General features: G+C 44.1%; 1 protein-coding gene across 1 annotated transcript in view; it reads left to right on the top strand.

Moving 5' to 3' along the window:
• Positions 1-16,626, top strand: part of SEMA3E (semaphorin 3E) — a 131,108-nt gene that overhangs the window by 97,501 nt on the left and 16,981 nt on the right. Inside the window, exons 9-10 of the mRNA XM_033959336.1 lie at positions 8,292-8,361; positions 9,963-10,107. Coding sequence (XP_033815227.1) covers positions 8,292-8,361; positions 9,963-10,107 — 215 coding nt within the window. The remainder of the gene's footprint in view (positions 1-8,291; positions 8,362-9,962; positions 10,108-16,626) is intronic.

Genomic DNA, 16,626 nt, shown 5'->3' with positions numbered 1-16,626 from the left:
ACAGATAGAAGGTCCATCGAGCCCAGTATCCTGTTTCCAACAGTGGTCAACCCAGGTCCCAAGTACCAGGCAGAAACCCAAAGAGCAGCAACATTCCAAAGCTGAGATTGTGATGTCATAATGCCTCATTCCACCAATGCCTAAGAGCCAACCTCATCAGTCATGTCACAATGGCTTGATTGTCCTAGACTTGGCTCACATAAGAACATAAGAGCCACCATACTGGGACAGATAGAAGGTCCATCGAGCCCAGTATCCTGTTTCCAACAGTGGTCAACCCAGGTCCCAAGTACCAGGCAGAAACCCAAAGAGCAGCAACATTCCAAAGCTGAGATTGTGATGTCATAATGCCTCATTCCACCAATGCCTAAGAGCCAACCTCATCAGTCATGTCACAATGGCTTGATTGTCCTAGACTTGGCTCACATAAGAACATAAGAGCCACCATACTGGGACAGATAGAAGGTCCATCGAGCCCAGTATCCTGTTTCCAACAGTGGTCAACCCAGGTCCCAAGTACCAGGCAGAAACCCAAAGAGCAGCAACATTCCAAAGCTGAGATTGTGATGTCATAATGCCTCATTCCACCAATGCCTAAGAGCCAACCTCATCAGTCATGTCACAATGGCTTGATTGTCCTAGACTTGGCTCACATAAGAACATAAGAGCCACCATACTGGGACAGATAGAAGGTCCATCGAGCCCAGTATCCTGTTTCCAACAGTGGTCAACCCAGGTCCCAAGTACCAGGCAGAAACCCAAAGAGCAGCAACATTCCAAAGCTGAGATTATGATGTCATAATGCCTCATTCCACCAATGCCTAAGAGCCAACCTCAGCAGCGATGTCACAATGGCTTGATTGTCCTAGACTTGGCTCACATAAGAACATAAGAGCCACCATACTGGGACAGATAGAAGGTCCATCGAGCCCAGTATCCTGTTTCCAACAGTGGTCAACCCAGGTCCCAAGTACCAGGCAGAAACCCAAAGAGCAGCAACATTCCAAAGCTGAGATTGTGATGTCATAATGCCTCATTCCACCAATGCCTAAGAGCCAACCTCATCAGTCATGTCACAATGGCTTGATTGTCCTAGACTTGGCTCACATAAGAACATAAGAGCCACCATACTGGGACAGATAGAAGGTCCATCGAGCCCAGTATCCTGTTTCCAACAGTGGTCAACCCAGGTCCCAAGTACCAGGCAGAAACCCAAAGAGCAGCAACATTCCAAAGCTGAGATTGTGATGTCATAATGCCTCATTCCACCAATGCCTAAGAGCCAACCTCATCAGTCATGTCACAATGGCTTGATTGTCCTAGACTTGGCTCACATAAGAACATAAGAGCCACCATACTGGGACAGATAGAAGGTCCATCGAGCCCAGTATCCTGTTTCCAACAGTGGTCAACCCAGGTCCCAAGTACCAGGCAGAAACCCAAAGAGCAGCAACATTCCAAAGCTGAGATTGTGATGTCATAATGCCTCATTCCACCAATGCCTAAGAGCCAACCTCATCAGTCATGTCACAATGGCTTGATTGTCCTAGACTTGGCTCACATAAGAACATAAGAGCCACCATACTGGGACAGATAGAAGGTCCATCGAGCCCAGTATCCTGTTTCCAACAGTGGTCAACCCAGGTCCCAAGTACCAGGCAGAAACCCAAAGAGCAGCAACATTCCAAAGCTGAGATTGTGATGTCATAATGCCTCATTCCACCAATGCCTAAGAGCCAACCTCATCAGTCATGTCACAATGGCTTGATTGTCCTAGACTTGGCTCACATAAGAACATAAGAGCCACCATACTGGGACAGATAGAAGGTCCATCGAGCCCAGTATCCTTTCTCCAACAGTGGCCAACCCAGGTCCCAAGTACCAGGCAGAAACCCAAAGAGCAGCAACATTCCAAAGCTGAGATTGTGATGTCATAATGCCTCATTCCACCAATGCCTAAGAGCCAACCTCATCAGTCATGTCACAATGGCTTGATTGTCCTAGACTTGGCTCACATAAGAACATAAGAGCCACCATACTGGGACAGATAGAAGGTCCATCGAGCCCAGTATCCTGTTTCCAACAGTGGTCAACCCAGGTCCCAAGTACCAGGCAGAAACCCAAAGAGCAGCAACATTCCAAAGCTGAGATTGTGATGTCATAATGCCTCATTCCACCAATGCCTAAGAGCCAACCTCATCAGTCATGTCACAATGGCTTGATTGTCCTAGACTTGGCTCACATAAGAACATAAGAGCCACCATACTGGGACAGATAGAAGGTCCATCGAGCCCAGTATCCTGTTTCCAACAGTGGTCAACCCAGGTCCCAAGTACCAGGCAGAAACCCAAAGAGCAGCAACATTCCAAAGCTGAGATTGTGATGTCATAATGCCTCATTCCACCAATGCCTAAGAGCCAACCTCATCAGTCATGTCACAATGGCTTGATTGTCCTAGACTTGGCTCACATAAGAACATAAGAGCCACCATACTGGGACAGATAGAAGGTCCATCGAGCCCAGTATCCTGTTTCCAACAGTGGTCAACCCAGGTCCCAAGTACCAGGCAGAAACCCAAAGAGCAGCAACATTCCAAAGCTGAGATTATGATGTCATAATGCCTCATTCCACCAATGCCTAAGAGCCAACCTCAGCAGCGATGTCACAATGGCTTGATTGTCCTAGACTTGGCTCACATAAGAACATAAGAGCCACCATACTGGGACAGATAGAAGGTCCATCGAGCCCAGTATCCTGTTTCCAACAGTGGTCAACCCAGGTCCCAAGTACCAGGCAGAAACCCAAAGAGCAGCAACATTCCAAAGCTGAGATTGTGATGTCATAATGCCTCATTCCACCAATGCCTAAGAGCCAACCTCATCAGTCATGTCACAATGGCTTGATTGTCCTAGACTTGGCTCACATAAGAACATAAGAGCCACCATACTGGGACAGATAGAAGGTCCATCGAGCCCAGTATCCTGTTTCCAACAGTGGTCAACCCAGGTCCCAAGTACCAGGCAGAAACCCAAAGAGCAGCAACATTCCAAAGCTGAGATTGTGATGTCATAATGCCTCATTCCACCAATGCCTAAGAGCCAACCTCATCAGTCATGTCACAATGGCTTGATTGTCCTAGACTTGGCTCACATAAGAACATAAGAGCCACCATACTGGGACAGATAGAAGGTCCATCGAGCCCAGTATCCTGTTTCCAACAGTGGTCAACCCAGGTCCCAAGTACCAGGCAGAAACCCAAAGAGCAGCAACATTCCAAAGCTGAGATTATGATGTCATAATGCCTCATTCCACCAATGCCTAAGAGCCAACCTCAGCAGCGATGTCACAATGGCTTGATTGTCCTAGACTTGGCTCACATAAGAACATAAGAGCCACCATACTGGGACAGATAGAAGGTCCATCGAGCCCAGTATCCTGTTTCCAACAGTGGTCAACCCAGGTCCCAAGTACCAGGCAGAAACCCAAAGAGCAGCAACATTCCAAAGCTGAGATTGTGATGTCATAATGCCTCATTCCACCAATGCCTAAGAGCCAACCTCATCAGTCATGTCACAATGGCTTGATTGTCCTAGACTTGGCTCACATAAGAACATAAGAGCCACCATACTGGGACAGATAGAAGGTCCATCGAGCCCAGTATCCTGTTTCCAACAGTGGTCAACCCAGGTCCCAAGTACCAGGCAGAAACCCAAAGAGCAGCAACATTCCAAAGCTGAGATTGTGATGTCATAATGCCTCATTCCACCAATGCCTAAGAGCCAACCTCATCAGTCATGTCACAATGGCTTGATTGTCCTAGACTTGGCTCACATAAGAACATAAGAGCCACCATACTGGGACAGATAGAAGGTCCATCGAGCCCAGTATCCTGTTTCCAACAGTGGTCAACCCAGGTCCCAAGTACCAGGCAGAAACCCAAAGAGCAGCAACATTCCAAAGCTGAGATTGTGATGTCATAATGCCTCATTCCACCAATGCCTAAGAGCCAACCTCATCAGTCATGTCACAATGGCTTGATTGTCCTAGACTTGGCTCACATAAGAACATAAGAGCCACCATACTGGGACAGATAGAAGGTCCATCGAGCCCAGTATCCTGTTTCCAACAGTGGTCAACCCAGGTCCCAAGTACCAGGCAGAAACCCAAAGAGCAGCAACATTCCAAAGCTGAGATTGTGATGTCATAATGCCTCATTCCATCAATGCCTAAGAGCCAACCTCAGCAGCGATGTCACAATGGCTCGATTGTCCTAGACTTGGCTCACATAAGAACATAAGAGCCACCATACTGGGACAGATAGAAGGTCCATCGAGCCCAGTATCCTGTTTCCAACAGTGGTCAACCCAGGTCCCAAGTACCAGGCAGAAACCCAAAGAGCAGCAACATTCCAAAGCTGAGATTGTGATGTCATAATGCCTCATTCCACCAATGCCTAAGAGCCAACCTCATCAGTCATGTCACAATGGCTTGATTGTCCTAGACTTGGCTCACATAAGAACATAAGAGCCACCATACTGGGACAGATAGAAGGTCCATCGAGCCCAGTATCCTGTTTCCAACAGTGGTCAACCCAGGTCCCAAGTACCAGGCAGAAACCCAAAGAGCAGCAACATTCCAAAGCTGAGATTGTGATGTCATAATGCCTCATTCCACCAATGCCTAAGAGCCAACCTCATCAGTCATGTCACAATGGCTTGATTGTCCTAGACTTGGCTCACATAAGAACATAAGAGCCACCATACTGGGACAGATAGAAGGTCCATCGAGCCCAGTATCCTGTTTCCAACAGTGGTCAACCCAGGTCCCAAGTACCAGGCAGAAACCCAAAGAGCAGCAACATTCCAAAGCTGAGATTGTGATGTCATAATGCCTCATTCCATCAATGCCTAAGAGCCAACCTCAGCAGCGATGTCACAATGGCTCGATTGTCCTAGACTTGGCTCACATAAGAACATAAGAGCCACCATACTGGGACAGATAGAAGGTCCATCGAGCCCAGTATCCTGTTTCCAACAGTGGTCAACCCAGGTCCCAAGTACCAGGCAGAAACCCAAAGAGCAGCAACATTCCAAAGCTGAGATTGTGATGTCATAATGCCTCATTCCACCAATGCCTAAGAGCCAACCTCATCAGTCATGTCACAATGGCTTGATTGTCCTAGACTTGGCTCACATAAGAACATAAGAGCCACCATACTGGGACAGATAGAAGGTCCATCGAGCCCAGTATCCTGTTTCCAACAGTGGTCAACCCAGGTCCCAAGTACCAGGCAGAAACCCAAAGAGCAGCAACATTCCAAAGCTGAGATTGTGATGTCATAATGCCTCATTCCACCAATGCCTAAGAGCCAACCTCATCAGTCATGTCACAATGGCTTGATTGTCCTAGACTTGGCTCACATAAGAACATAAGAGCCACCATACTGGGACAGATAGAAGGTCCATCGAGCCCAGTATCCTGTTTCCAACAGTGGTCAACCCAGGTCCCAAGTACCAGGCAGAAACCCAAAGAGCAGCAACATTCCAAAGCTGAGATTGTGATGTCATAATGCCTCATTCCACCAATGCCTAAGAGCCAACCTCATCAGTCATGTCACAATGGCTTGATTGTCCTAGACTTGGCTCACATAAGAACATAAGAGCCACCATACTGGGACAGATAGAAGGTCCATCGAGCCCAGTATCCTGTTTCCAACAGTGGTCAACCCAGGTCCCAAGTACCAGGCAGAAACCCAAAGAGCAGCAACATTCCAAAGCTGAGATTGTGATGTCATAATGCCTCATTCCACCAATGCCTAAGAGCCAACCTCATCAGTCATGTCACAATGGCTTGATTGTCCTAGACTTGGCTCACATAAGAACATAAGAGCCACCATACTGGGACAGATAGAAGGTCCATCGAGCCCAGTATCCTGTTTCCAACAGTGGTCAACCCAGGTCCCAAGTACCAGGCAGAAACCCAAAGAGCAGCAACATTCCAAAGCTGAGATTGTGATGTCATAATGCCTCATTCCACCAATGCCTAAGAGCCAACCTCATCAGTCATGTCACAATGGCTTGATTGTCCTAGACTTGGCTCACATAAGAACATAAGAGCCACCATACTGGGACAGATAGAAGGTCCATCGAGCCCAGTATCCTGTTTCCAACAGTGGTCAACCCAGGTCCCAAGTACCAGGCAGAAACCCAAAGAGCAGCAACATTCCAAAGCTGAGATTGTGATGTCATAATGCCTCATTCCACCAATGCCTAAGAGCCAACCTCATCAGTCATGTCACAATGGCTTGATTGTCCTAGACTTGGCTCACATAAGAACATAAGAGCCACCATACTGGGACAGATAGAAGGTCCATCGAGCCCAGTATCCTTTCTCCAACAGTGGCCAACCCAGGTCCCAAGTACCTAGCTAGATCCCAAGGAGTAAAACATATTTTTATTTATTTATTCAGTTTTCCATAGGGAGCTCAGAATGGTTTACATGAATTTATTTTGGTACTCAAGCATTTTTCCCTGTCTGTCCCAGTGGGCTTATGATCTATCTAATGTACCTGGGGCAATGGGGGGGGGAACTAAGTGACTTGCCCAGGGTCACAAGGAGCAGCGTGGATTTGAACCCACAACCTCAGGGTGCTGAGGTTCTAGCTTTAACCACTGTGCCACACTCTCCCCTTATGCTGCTTATCCTAGGAAGAAGCAGTGACGGTGCTGAAAAGTTCTCAGCCCAACAAATCAACTTCCTAAATTCTGAGCGTTATTTTGCCACTTTAGCTGAAAGAGCGTCATCTTATTTCTTTAAGTGCCAATTTGTAGAAACAAAATTCTATGTTTTGACCTCGTTTCAGATCATTGATTGACCCATATCCACTTCATTCTCTTCTTGGCTGGGCTGAGAACTTTACAGCCCCCCCTCCCCCCCTCATATTTATATATATTATTTAAATAAATATTGAGCCGCCTCTAATGGGAGCCAATGTTATCACCTCAGTAAATGAGAAGCTGTGTCCAATCTATTTGCTTGACATATTAACTCCTCTCAAAATTTATTAGTTATACCTTCCCTTAAAACAATAGGAACGAGAAGAGCAGACATGTTTTCTGTTATGGGTCCACAATGGTGGAACTCTCTACCACAACATATCACAACCTTCTGATGACCACCCCAGACTATAGGACGTTCAGAAAAGAAATAAAAACCACACTTTTCAAGAAATTCCTGAAGCAGCAATAACACCACGACCTCTTAGTAACTCTAAAACTGACATTTGATCTACCCATTACTGCACTAATAATAACAAAAGAATCTCCACTATGACCACCTATTAACTCTCTTACAAACCACCTCACCCTCAACAACCCGCTAAATGTTTATAAGATCTACAACTTACCTCTCTAGCTAATCATTGTAACTCTGTTTTTTGTAAATTAACCTTTTGTAATCCGCCTTGAACCGCAAGGTAATGGCGGAATAGAAATCCCTAATGTAATGTAATGTAATGTAATCTTCTTTCTCTTAAAAAAAATTTGAAAACTCACCTTTTTAAAGATGTTTTTAATACTCATTATTAAAAATATTTTTAGTTTTTTAATCTTTTACTTATCCCTGTTCCCTTATGTTTTTTTCTCGTATTTGTTTTTCTATATATAGCAGATGTAATCTTTCCCCCATTTTTCCTCCCAATTCAAGTTTGTCTTGTCTTAAAACTGTCGTTACTGAGTTTTAATTTGTATCTTTATATTTTATTCTTTTACTTATGTACATCGCTTTGTAAACAGATTCAGCGATAAATCAAATATTAATAAACCTTGAACTTAGCTGAGGTGTTTTGCAAGGTCTGAAGGCATCTTCCTGACTTAAGATCTGTCCACAAAAAGCAAGTTAGAATAATCTATTTGACTAATTATATGGTCATGAACTAATAGACAAAAGTGTTTGAGAGAGATATCTATAAATGCTATGAAGGCATTTCAGTTTCTCAAAAATGTTCTTGCTTAGTGAGCAAATACGAGATACATTTGGCTCTGTTACTATCCCTAATCTTCTGAACTCTGTTTCATTTGGTAAAGAGGCATCTCTCGGTATAAAAGTGCTGACAATCAAAATATCCATGGACAAGTAAGATGGACCAAATTGGAAAACATGGAAGGAAATGTATTTAGAAAACGGGCTTCTATATCACGCATAGATACTGTAGAGGTGTTGAAAATTGGGGATCCTGGGCAGGTCCTAACAAGAATATTTGAATATCTTTTTTTGTTGTTGTTTTTAAACAGAGGATGTTTTTCTCTTGCAAACTCGTGATAGCAAAAACCCGGAAATATTTGGTCTCTTCAGTACTACAAGGTACGTTTCAAATCGACATTTCCTGTAAACATTATAACACTGAATCCGATTTTGCTTTCATCTTTCTGTCCCTAATGATTATATCCACACCTGTCCCCTCTCTTTCCCCACCCCTCTAAAAGTACTCAGTCCTGGGATCCATAGGATCACGTACTCTTGCCCCAGCGATGTTGTACTTCACAAGGCAAATGGGGCACGAATGAGCTTCTGAATAGTTTGTGATACCCTTTCAAGGATCTGTGTCCCTGCCACTGTCCGCTGTTCGCTAGACTTAAGCCCCCCCTTTATATCCACCCTTATATCATCTCTGTCCTCTCTTCTTTATGGCTTCCATTATACCTACTCTCCCTGTGTTACATGGCTACACCTACTGGACATAAATAAATGCACAGTTTTAGTTTCAAAATCAGGATGAGATTTAGGGCTTCAAGTAATATGTTAAACAGGAAAAAAATAGCCTCTATGAGATTTTTTTTTTATATAGTTTTTGTGAATAAAATACCAGTTACTGAAGGAAGAGATCACATACTTTTTTCACAATAATTCTTGCTTTTCAGTCTTTTTTGGTGAATAAATAATCAAAGCTATACCCTATTTTCTCTGGATCATTTATTCTGTGAGCTATTTGTCTTTTTTACAGGGGTTTAAACATTCTGGGCCTTCTTCTGTATAGGACGCCCGGTCTCAGTAGCCACCTTTGGGATCTGGCCAGTCGGAATCTTAGGCCTGAAAAGAAGGCCTAAGACTCCAGTTGGCCTAGGTGCCTAAAGCCCCTCCTATGGGAAGGGCCTTGGGACCCTCCCTGGTGCATCCCTGGATGTACCAGGAAGGGGAAGGCCCACCATTCTGAAGAGGTGGGCCTACCGGCCAGAGGAAATAGCCTTGCTGAATAAGGTATGGGGGGGTTTCAGTTGGGGGGTGCCGGAAGGAGGGAGTGGGCATCTCTCCTGCCTGGGGTTGTTTGGGGGGTTTCACTAGGAGGGAGTGGGCATCCCTCCTACCGTTGACAGTGTGAGGGGGTTTGGAGGTGGCGGTATGAGGGAATGGGCATCCCTCCTGTCATGGTGGGTTTGGGGGTTCCCTGCTGTAGCCGCTCAGCTGATCACATTTTAGGCACCTATCAGGCAAAACCATGCCCATCCCCTGCCTTGGGCTAGCTAAAGGTGCCTCTCTGATCCCATGACAGACACATACAATGTAGGCAGCCTGCCTCTGGTTATGGATTTTTGGGGTTTTTTTTAGAAAACATGCTTCCCGATTGGTTACTTAGACGGAAGATCGCCTACAATCAGGACACTGGTGATAGAAATTGGTCCTCCGAGTATAAATTCTTATAAAACACAGATCAGCCTAACTTTTTCTCAGCACTGTATTTACCCGTCTATATTCTGCTACGTAAAAGTATTATGATTTATGATAGGGTTCAACTTTTTTATTTTATTTTAATTATTTATATACTACCTGAAAGCCTGACAGCTATCAAAGACGTTAAAGAAAGTGGGTGGAATACTTTATGGTACTATTCAGATGAAATCTCTGAAAGTCCAAAGCCCCTTTCAAACAAGGGAGCAATGATATTTTTTCCTCCTTCTGTTTTCTAGTAATATATTTAGAGGATATGCAGTGTGCGTATATCGTATGGCTAATATCCGAGAAGCTTTCAATGGTCCATATGCACATAAAGAAGGACCTGAATATCACTGGACAATGTATGAAGGAAAGATACCTTATCCGAGACCAGGTTCAGTAAGTAAATATATAATATAGCCGATATTGGAGTCAGTGTCTGCCTTCCACTTATAGAATGATTCTGAACAAACTGTAAAAGTTTTAATACTAACCAAAAATAAAGTTCAGATATATCAATCTCACAGATGAGTATTTTTGGCAGCATTAAAATTATATTAATAAAACAATCAAAAACTTAAAAATAATTTGAGAAAACTGTTTTTTTCAGAACTGATGATACAATTAATGACCCCATTAAAGACTTGGGGTGTGGCCCACGGTCTGGGTGATTGAAGTCCTTTTGCCTCACATTTTTCATATTATAATTTTTGTGCCGCTTGGACCCTATTGAATTATAACGGTAGTTATGCTCATCCGTATGTTTGATATATCTGCCTTCCACTTACAGACAGCTGTATTGGTGCCCTTGAGATAATGTCAAACTACAGTATTACATTTCCATAAAAATAAGGTGTCAGTCTTAGGCAAGGCAAAATGCTCTATAAATATAATTTTCTAAATGAAAGTACTATTATGTTTTGAATGCAGATTGCGTTAGTAAAGGTTTCAATGAATGACAGTAGTTTGGATTGGATATACAAAAACGTATTGAACCAAAGACAATGTGTAAGAATAGCCTTACTGGGTCAGACCAATGGTCCATCAAGCCCAGTAGCTCGTTCTCACGGTGGCCAATCCAGGTCACTAGTACCTGGCCAAAACCCAAGGTGTACACCCCCACCTGGAATAATGCATCTAGCACTGGTCACCATACATGAAGAAGGACACGGTACTACTCGAAAGGGTCCAGAGAAGAGCGACTATAATGGTTAAGGGGCTGGAGGAGTTGCCGTACAGTGAGAGATTAGAGAAACTGGGCCTCTTCTCCCTTGAAAAGAGGAGACTGAGAGGAGACATGATCGAAACATTCAAGATAATGAAGGGAATAGACTTTGCAGAGAAAGACAGATTGTTCACTCTCTCCAAGATAGAGAGAACGAGAGTTCTCTAAAGTTGAAAGGGGATAGATTCCATACAAACGTAAGGAAGTTCTTCTTCACCCAGAGAGTGGTAAAAAACTGGAATGCTCTTCCGGAGGCTGTTATAGGGGAAAACACCTTCCTTGGATTCAAGACAAAGTTAAACAAGTTCATGCTGAACCAGAACATATGCAGGTAAAGCTAGTCTCAGTTAGGGCACTGGTCTTTGACCTAAGGGCCGTCACTTGAGTGGACTGCTGGGCACCATGGCCCACTGGTCTGACCTAGCAGCGGCAATTCTTATGTTCTTAGGGCAAGCAGTGGCTTTCCTCATGTCTTTCTCAATAACAGACTATGGGCTTTTCCTCCAGGAACTTATCCAAACCTTTCTTAAAACCAGCTAAGCTATCCGCTCTTACCATGTGTGCAATGCTGGTACTTTACTTTGGAAATTCATAATGGTTGTTTCTGTGAGGTACTCTGGAAGTCATCATATTGTATAGAACCATTAGAGGGAGCTCTTTGGTAAATTATTGACACTATCCTCTTAGAATCCAAATGTATATGAATAAAGGGACCTGGGAAGAGGAAGAAGCGCTATGGATTGCTTTTCTATGAAAAGAGAAGATGGAACTTCTATCTACGTGGGTGTAGTCTACAGACCTCCGACTCAATCGCAGCAAATTGATAAGGATCTGATTGTGGATATCCAAAAGTTTGGAAGGAAAGAGGAGGTTCTGCTGTTGGGAGATTTCAACCTGCCGGATGCGGACTGGAATGTTCCGTCTGCAGAATCGGAAAGAAGTAGGGAGATTGTGTATGCCTTTCAAGAGGCTCTGCTCAAACAAATGGTGACGGAACCCACAAGGGAAAAAGCGATATTGGATCTGGTCCTCACAAATGGAGAGAGTATCTCTAATGTTCGAGTGGGTGCTCACCTGGGAAGTAGCGATCATCAAACGGTTTGGTTTGATATAATGGCTAAAGTGGAGAGCAGCCGCATGATACTTAAAGTCCTAGATTTCAAACGTACGGACTTTAATGCAATGGGAACGTACCTGAAGAAAGAGCTGTTAGGATGGGAGCACATAAGAGAAGTGGAAAGACAGTGGTCTAAGCTGAAAGGAGCGATAAAAATGGCTACGGACCTTTATGTGAAGAAAATCAATAAAAACAAGAGAAAAAGGAAGCCGATATGGTTCTCCAACCTAGTGGCTGAGAAAATAAAGGCGAAAGAGTTGGCGTTCATGAAATATAAAACAACCCAAGAAGAGGAGAGCAGAAAGGACTACAGGGTGAAACTGAAAGAAGCCAAGAGAGAGATACGTTTGGCGAAGGCACAGGCGGAAGAACAAATGGCTAAAAATGTAAAAAAGGGAGATAAATTTTTTTTCTGATATATTACTGAAAGGAGGAAGATAAAAATTGGAATTGCTAGGCTAAAAGATGCTGGGAACCAATATGTGGAGAGTGATGAGGAGAAAGCAAATGTGCTAAACAAATACTTCTGTTCTGTGTTCACAGAAGAAAATCCTGGAGAAGGACCGAGATTGTCTGGCAAAGTTACACGAGAAAATGGAGTAGATTCTGCGCCGTTCACGGAGGAGGGTGTTTATGAGCAACTTGAAAAACTGAAGGTGGACAAAGCGATGGGACCAGAAGGGATCCATCCCAGGATACTAAGGGAGCTCAGAGAGGTTCTGGCGAGTCCTATTAAAGATTTGTTCAACAAATCTCTGGAGACGGGAATGATTCCTGGGGATTGGAGGAGAGCGGATGTGGTCCCTATTCTTAAAAGTGATCACAGGGATGAAGCAGGAAACTACAGGCCGGTGAGCCTCACTTCAGTTGTTGGAAAAATAATGGAAGTGTTGCTGAAAGAAAGGATAGTGTACTTCCTTGAATCTAATGGGTTACAGGATCCGAGGCAACATGGCTTTACAAAAGGTAAATCGTGCCAAACGAACCTGATTGAATTTTTTGATTGGGTGACCAGAGAGCTGGATCGAGGACATATGCTAGATGTAATTTACTTAGATTTCAGCAAAGCCTTTGATACAGTTCCTCATAGGAACCTGTTGAACAAACTTGAAAGGCTGAAGTTAGGACCCAAAGTGGTGAACTGGGTCAGAAACTGGCTGTCGGACAGACGCCAGAGGGTGGTGGTTAATGGAAGTCGCTCGAAGGAAGGAAAGGTGACTAGTGGAGTGCCTCAGGGTTCGGTGCTGGGGCCAATCCTATTCAATATGTTTGTGAGTGACATTGCTGAAGGATTAGAAGGAAAAGTGTGCCTTTTTGCAGATGATACCAAGATTTGTAACAGAGTAGACACCGAAGAGGGAGTGGAAAATATGAAAAAGGATCTGCAAAAGTTAGAGGAATGGTCTAATGCCTGGCAACTAAAATTCAATGCAAATAAATGCAGAGTAATGCATTTGGGGATTAATAATAGGAAGGAACCGTATATGCTGGGAGGAAAGAAGCTGATATGCACAGACGTGGAGAGGGACCTTGGGGTTATAGTGTCCGAAGATCTAAAGGCGAAAAAACAGTATGACAAGGCAGTGGCTGCTGCCAGAAGGATGCTGGGCTGTATAAAGAGAGGCGTAGTCAGTAGAAGGAAGAAGGTGTTGATGTCCCTGTACAGATCATTGGTGAGGTCCCATTGGAGTATTGTGTTCAGTTTTGAAGACCGTATCTGGCGAAAGACATAAGAAGAGTTGAGGCGGTCCAGAGGAGGACGACGAAAATGATAGGAGGCTTGTGCTAGAAGACGTATAGAAACATAGAAACATAGAAAGATGACGGCAGAAAAGGGCTACAGCCCACCAAGTCTGCCCACTCTACTGACCCACCCCATTAAGTCTGAGTGCTAATGACCCAGCTCCTTAACTCGACCCTCGCAGGGATCCCACGTGGATGTCCCATTTATTCTTAAAGTCGAGCACGCTGGTGGCCCTGATCACCTGCACTGGAAGTTTGTTCCAGTGATCCACCACCCTTTCTGTGAAGAAATACTTCCTGGTGTCACCACTAAATTTCCCTCCTCTGAGTTTGAGCAGGTGCCCCCTTGTGACCGAGGGTCCCTTGGGAAAGAATATGTCATTTTCCACCTCGACACGACCTGTGACGTACTTAAATGTCTCTATCATGTCACCCCTTTCCCTGCGCTCTTCTAGAGTATAGAGCTGCAATTTGCCCAGTCTTTCTTCGTATGAGAGACCCTTGAGTCCGGAGACCATCCTAGTGGCCATCTGCTGGACCGACTCAGCACATCTTTACGGTAATGTGGCCTCCAGAATTGAACACAGTATTCCAGATGAGGTCTCACCATGGTTCTGTAAAGTGGCATTATGACTTCAGGTTTGCGGCTAACGAAGCTTCTATTGATACATCCCATCATTTGCCTTGCCTTGGATGAGGCCTTCTCTACTTGTTTGGCAGCCTTCATGTCTGCACTGATGATTACTCCCAAGTCCCGTTCTTCTGAAGTCCTAGCTAGTGTTCTGCATGGATTTCTGCTGCCGAGATGCATGACCTTACACTTCTTAGCATTGAAGCCCAGCTGCCATGTCGAAGACCAGTTTTCCAACGTGATCAGATCCTATGTCATACTATCCTTGAGATTGCTTTCGCTTACTGTATTACACAGTTTGGCATCGTCTGCAAACAGTGCTACTTTACCCTGAAGCCCTCGGGTCAAGTCCCTTATGAATATGTTGAAAAGGGATGGTCCTAGGACTGAGCCTTGCGGCACTCCACTGGTCACCTCCGAAGTCTCAGAGAGGGTGCCGTTGACCATCACCCTCTGAAGTCTACCACTCAGCCAATCATTGACCCATGCAGTTAGTTTCTCACCTAACCCCATCGATTTCATCTTGTTTAATAGTCTACGGTGTGGGACACTCTCAAAAGCTTTACTGAAATCCAAGTACACTATGTCCAGAGACTCTCCCGAGTCTAGCTTTCCTGTCACCCAATCAAAGAAGCTGATAAGATTGGATTGGCATGACCTGCCCCTAGTGAATCCATGTTGACAGGGATCCCTTAGATGTTGACAGGGATCCCTTAGAGGAGAGACTGGAAGCCCTGAATATGTATACCCTAGAGGAAAGGAGAGACAGGGGAGATATGATTCAGACGTTCAAATACTTGAAGGGTATTAACGTAGAACAAAATCTTTTCCAGAGAAAGGAAAATGGTAAAACCAGAGGACATAATTTGAGGTTGAGGGGTGGTAGATTCAGGGGCAATGTTAGGAAATTCTACTCTACGGAGAGGTTAGTGGATGCCTGGAATGCACTCCCGAGAGAGGTGGTGGAGAGTAAAACTGTGACTGAGTTCAAAGAAGCGTGGGATGAACACAGAAGATTTAGAATCAGAAAATAATATTAAATGTTGAACTAGGCCAGTACTGGGCAGACTTGCAGGTCTGTGTCTGTGTATGGCCATTTGGTAGAGGATGGGCAGGGGAGGGCTTCAATGGCTGGGAGGTTGTAGATGGGCTGGAGTAAGTCTTAACAGAGATTTCGGCAGTTGGAACCCAAGCACAGTACCGGGTAAAGCTTTGGATTCTTGCCCAGAAATAGCTAAGAAGAAAAAAAAAAAAAATTTAAATTGAATCAGGTTGGGCAGACTGGATGGACCATTTGGGTCTTTATCTACCGTCATCTTCTATGTTACTATGTAAAGTTAAGTTTATTGTCAAGTCACAGATTTCAAACTTCTTATAAGTACCTATGAATCTTTGCACTTGTTTTGGAGTGGGTATTTTTTTTTTTTTTTTTAATGAAAGTAATTAGGTCTAGGGTCCTTGGACAGGGCTAGACTCTGTTAAAGGAAGACCATTTATCTAAGGCAAGAAAAAAAGACCTCTTTTAGTATTTTCACTGAAGAAAGTAGGCTGGCATATCCCCAGGTAGGATCCTACATTTCGAGAATGCAAATCTGCTAGAGATGCCTTTGTTGGACCTCTTTTATTGAATAAACCTTCTCTGGCCCTGCAGCTGTTATCAACATTGCCCACTTTCTGGAAACGATTGAAGACATTCATTTGCCGAGGAGGGGAAAAGGTGGTCTCATTATTATCAGTGATTGGTTGGGGGTGTTGAGAGGATGGTTTTATGAATGGGTTGGAAGTATTGTGGGACTATGTTTTATGCTATGTGTATGTCTAAATTTAATGTATTTTGACTTGTGTTAGGATAATCAAAATATTAAAATAACATCCTTGAAGAGCTTGTAGTGAATCCCCCATAAGGAAAATTGCATGGATATTATAAATGCTTGTAATTAGATGCATCAATTATACCATATGATCCAGTAAATAAAAATAAAGACCATGTCACTATTAGAAAAAGCCCACTAATTTGCTTCCTATTGACACAGTAAGTTCAAAGCCATCATCAAGAACATCCTCTTATATCTTTGAACCTGTTGGAAAGGAGTATTTTTCCAAATGGAAAATCCAGACCCATGGCTCTGTCCCCAGGCCAGCCTTGTTCCAGCCAGTCATGCCCTGTTCCGTCCCATGCCCTGCCCCCTCAACCTGTATGAG

The sequence above is a fragment of the Geotrypetes seraphini genome, chromosome 9 (assembly GCF_902459505.1).
Source record: "Geotrypetes seraphini chromosome 9, aGeoSer1.1, whole genome shotgun sequence".
In the NCBI taxonomy this organism is placed as follows: Eukaryota; Metazoa; Chordata; class Amphibia; order Gymnophiona; family Dermophiidae; genus Geotrypetes; species Geotrypetes seraphini.
Note: the sequence above shows the minus strand (reverse complement) of the source record. Positions and strands in the feature narration are given on the sequence as shown.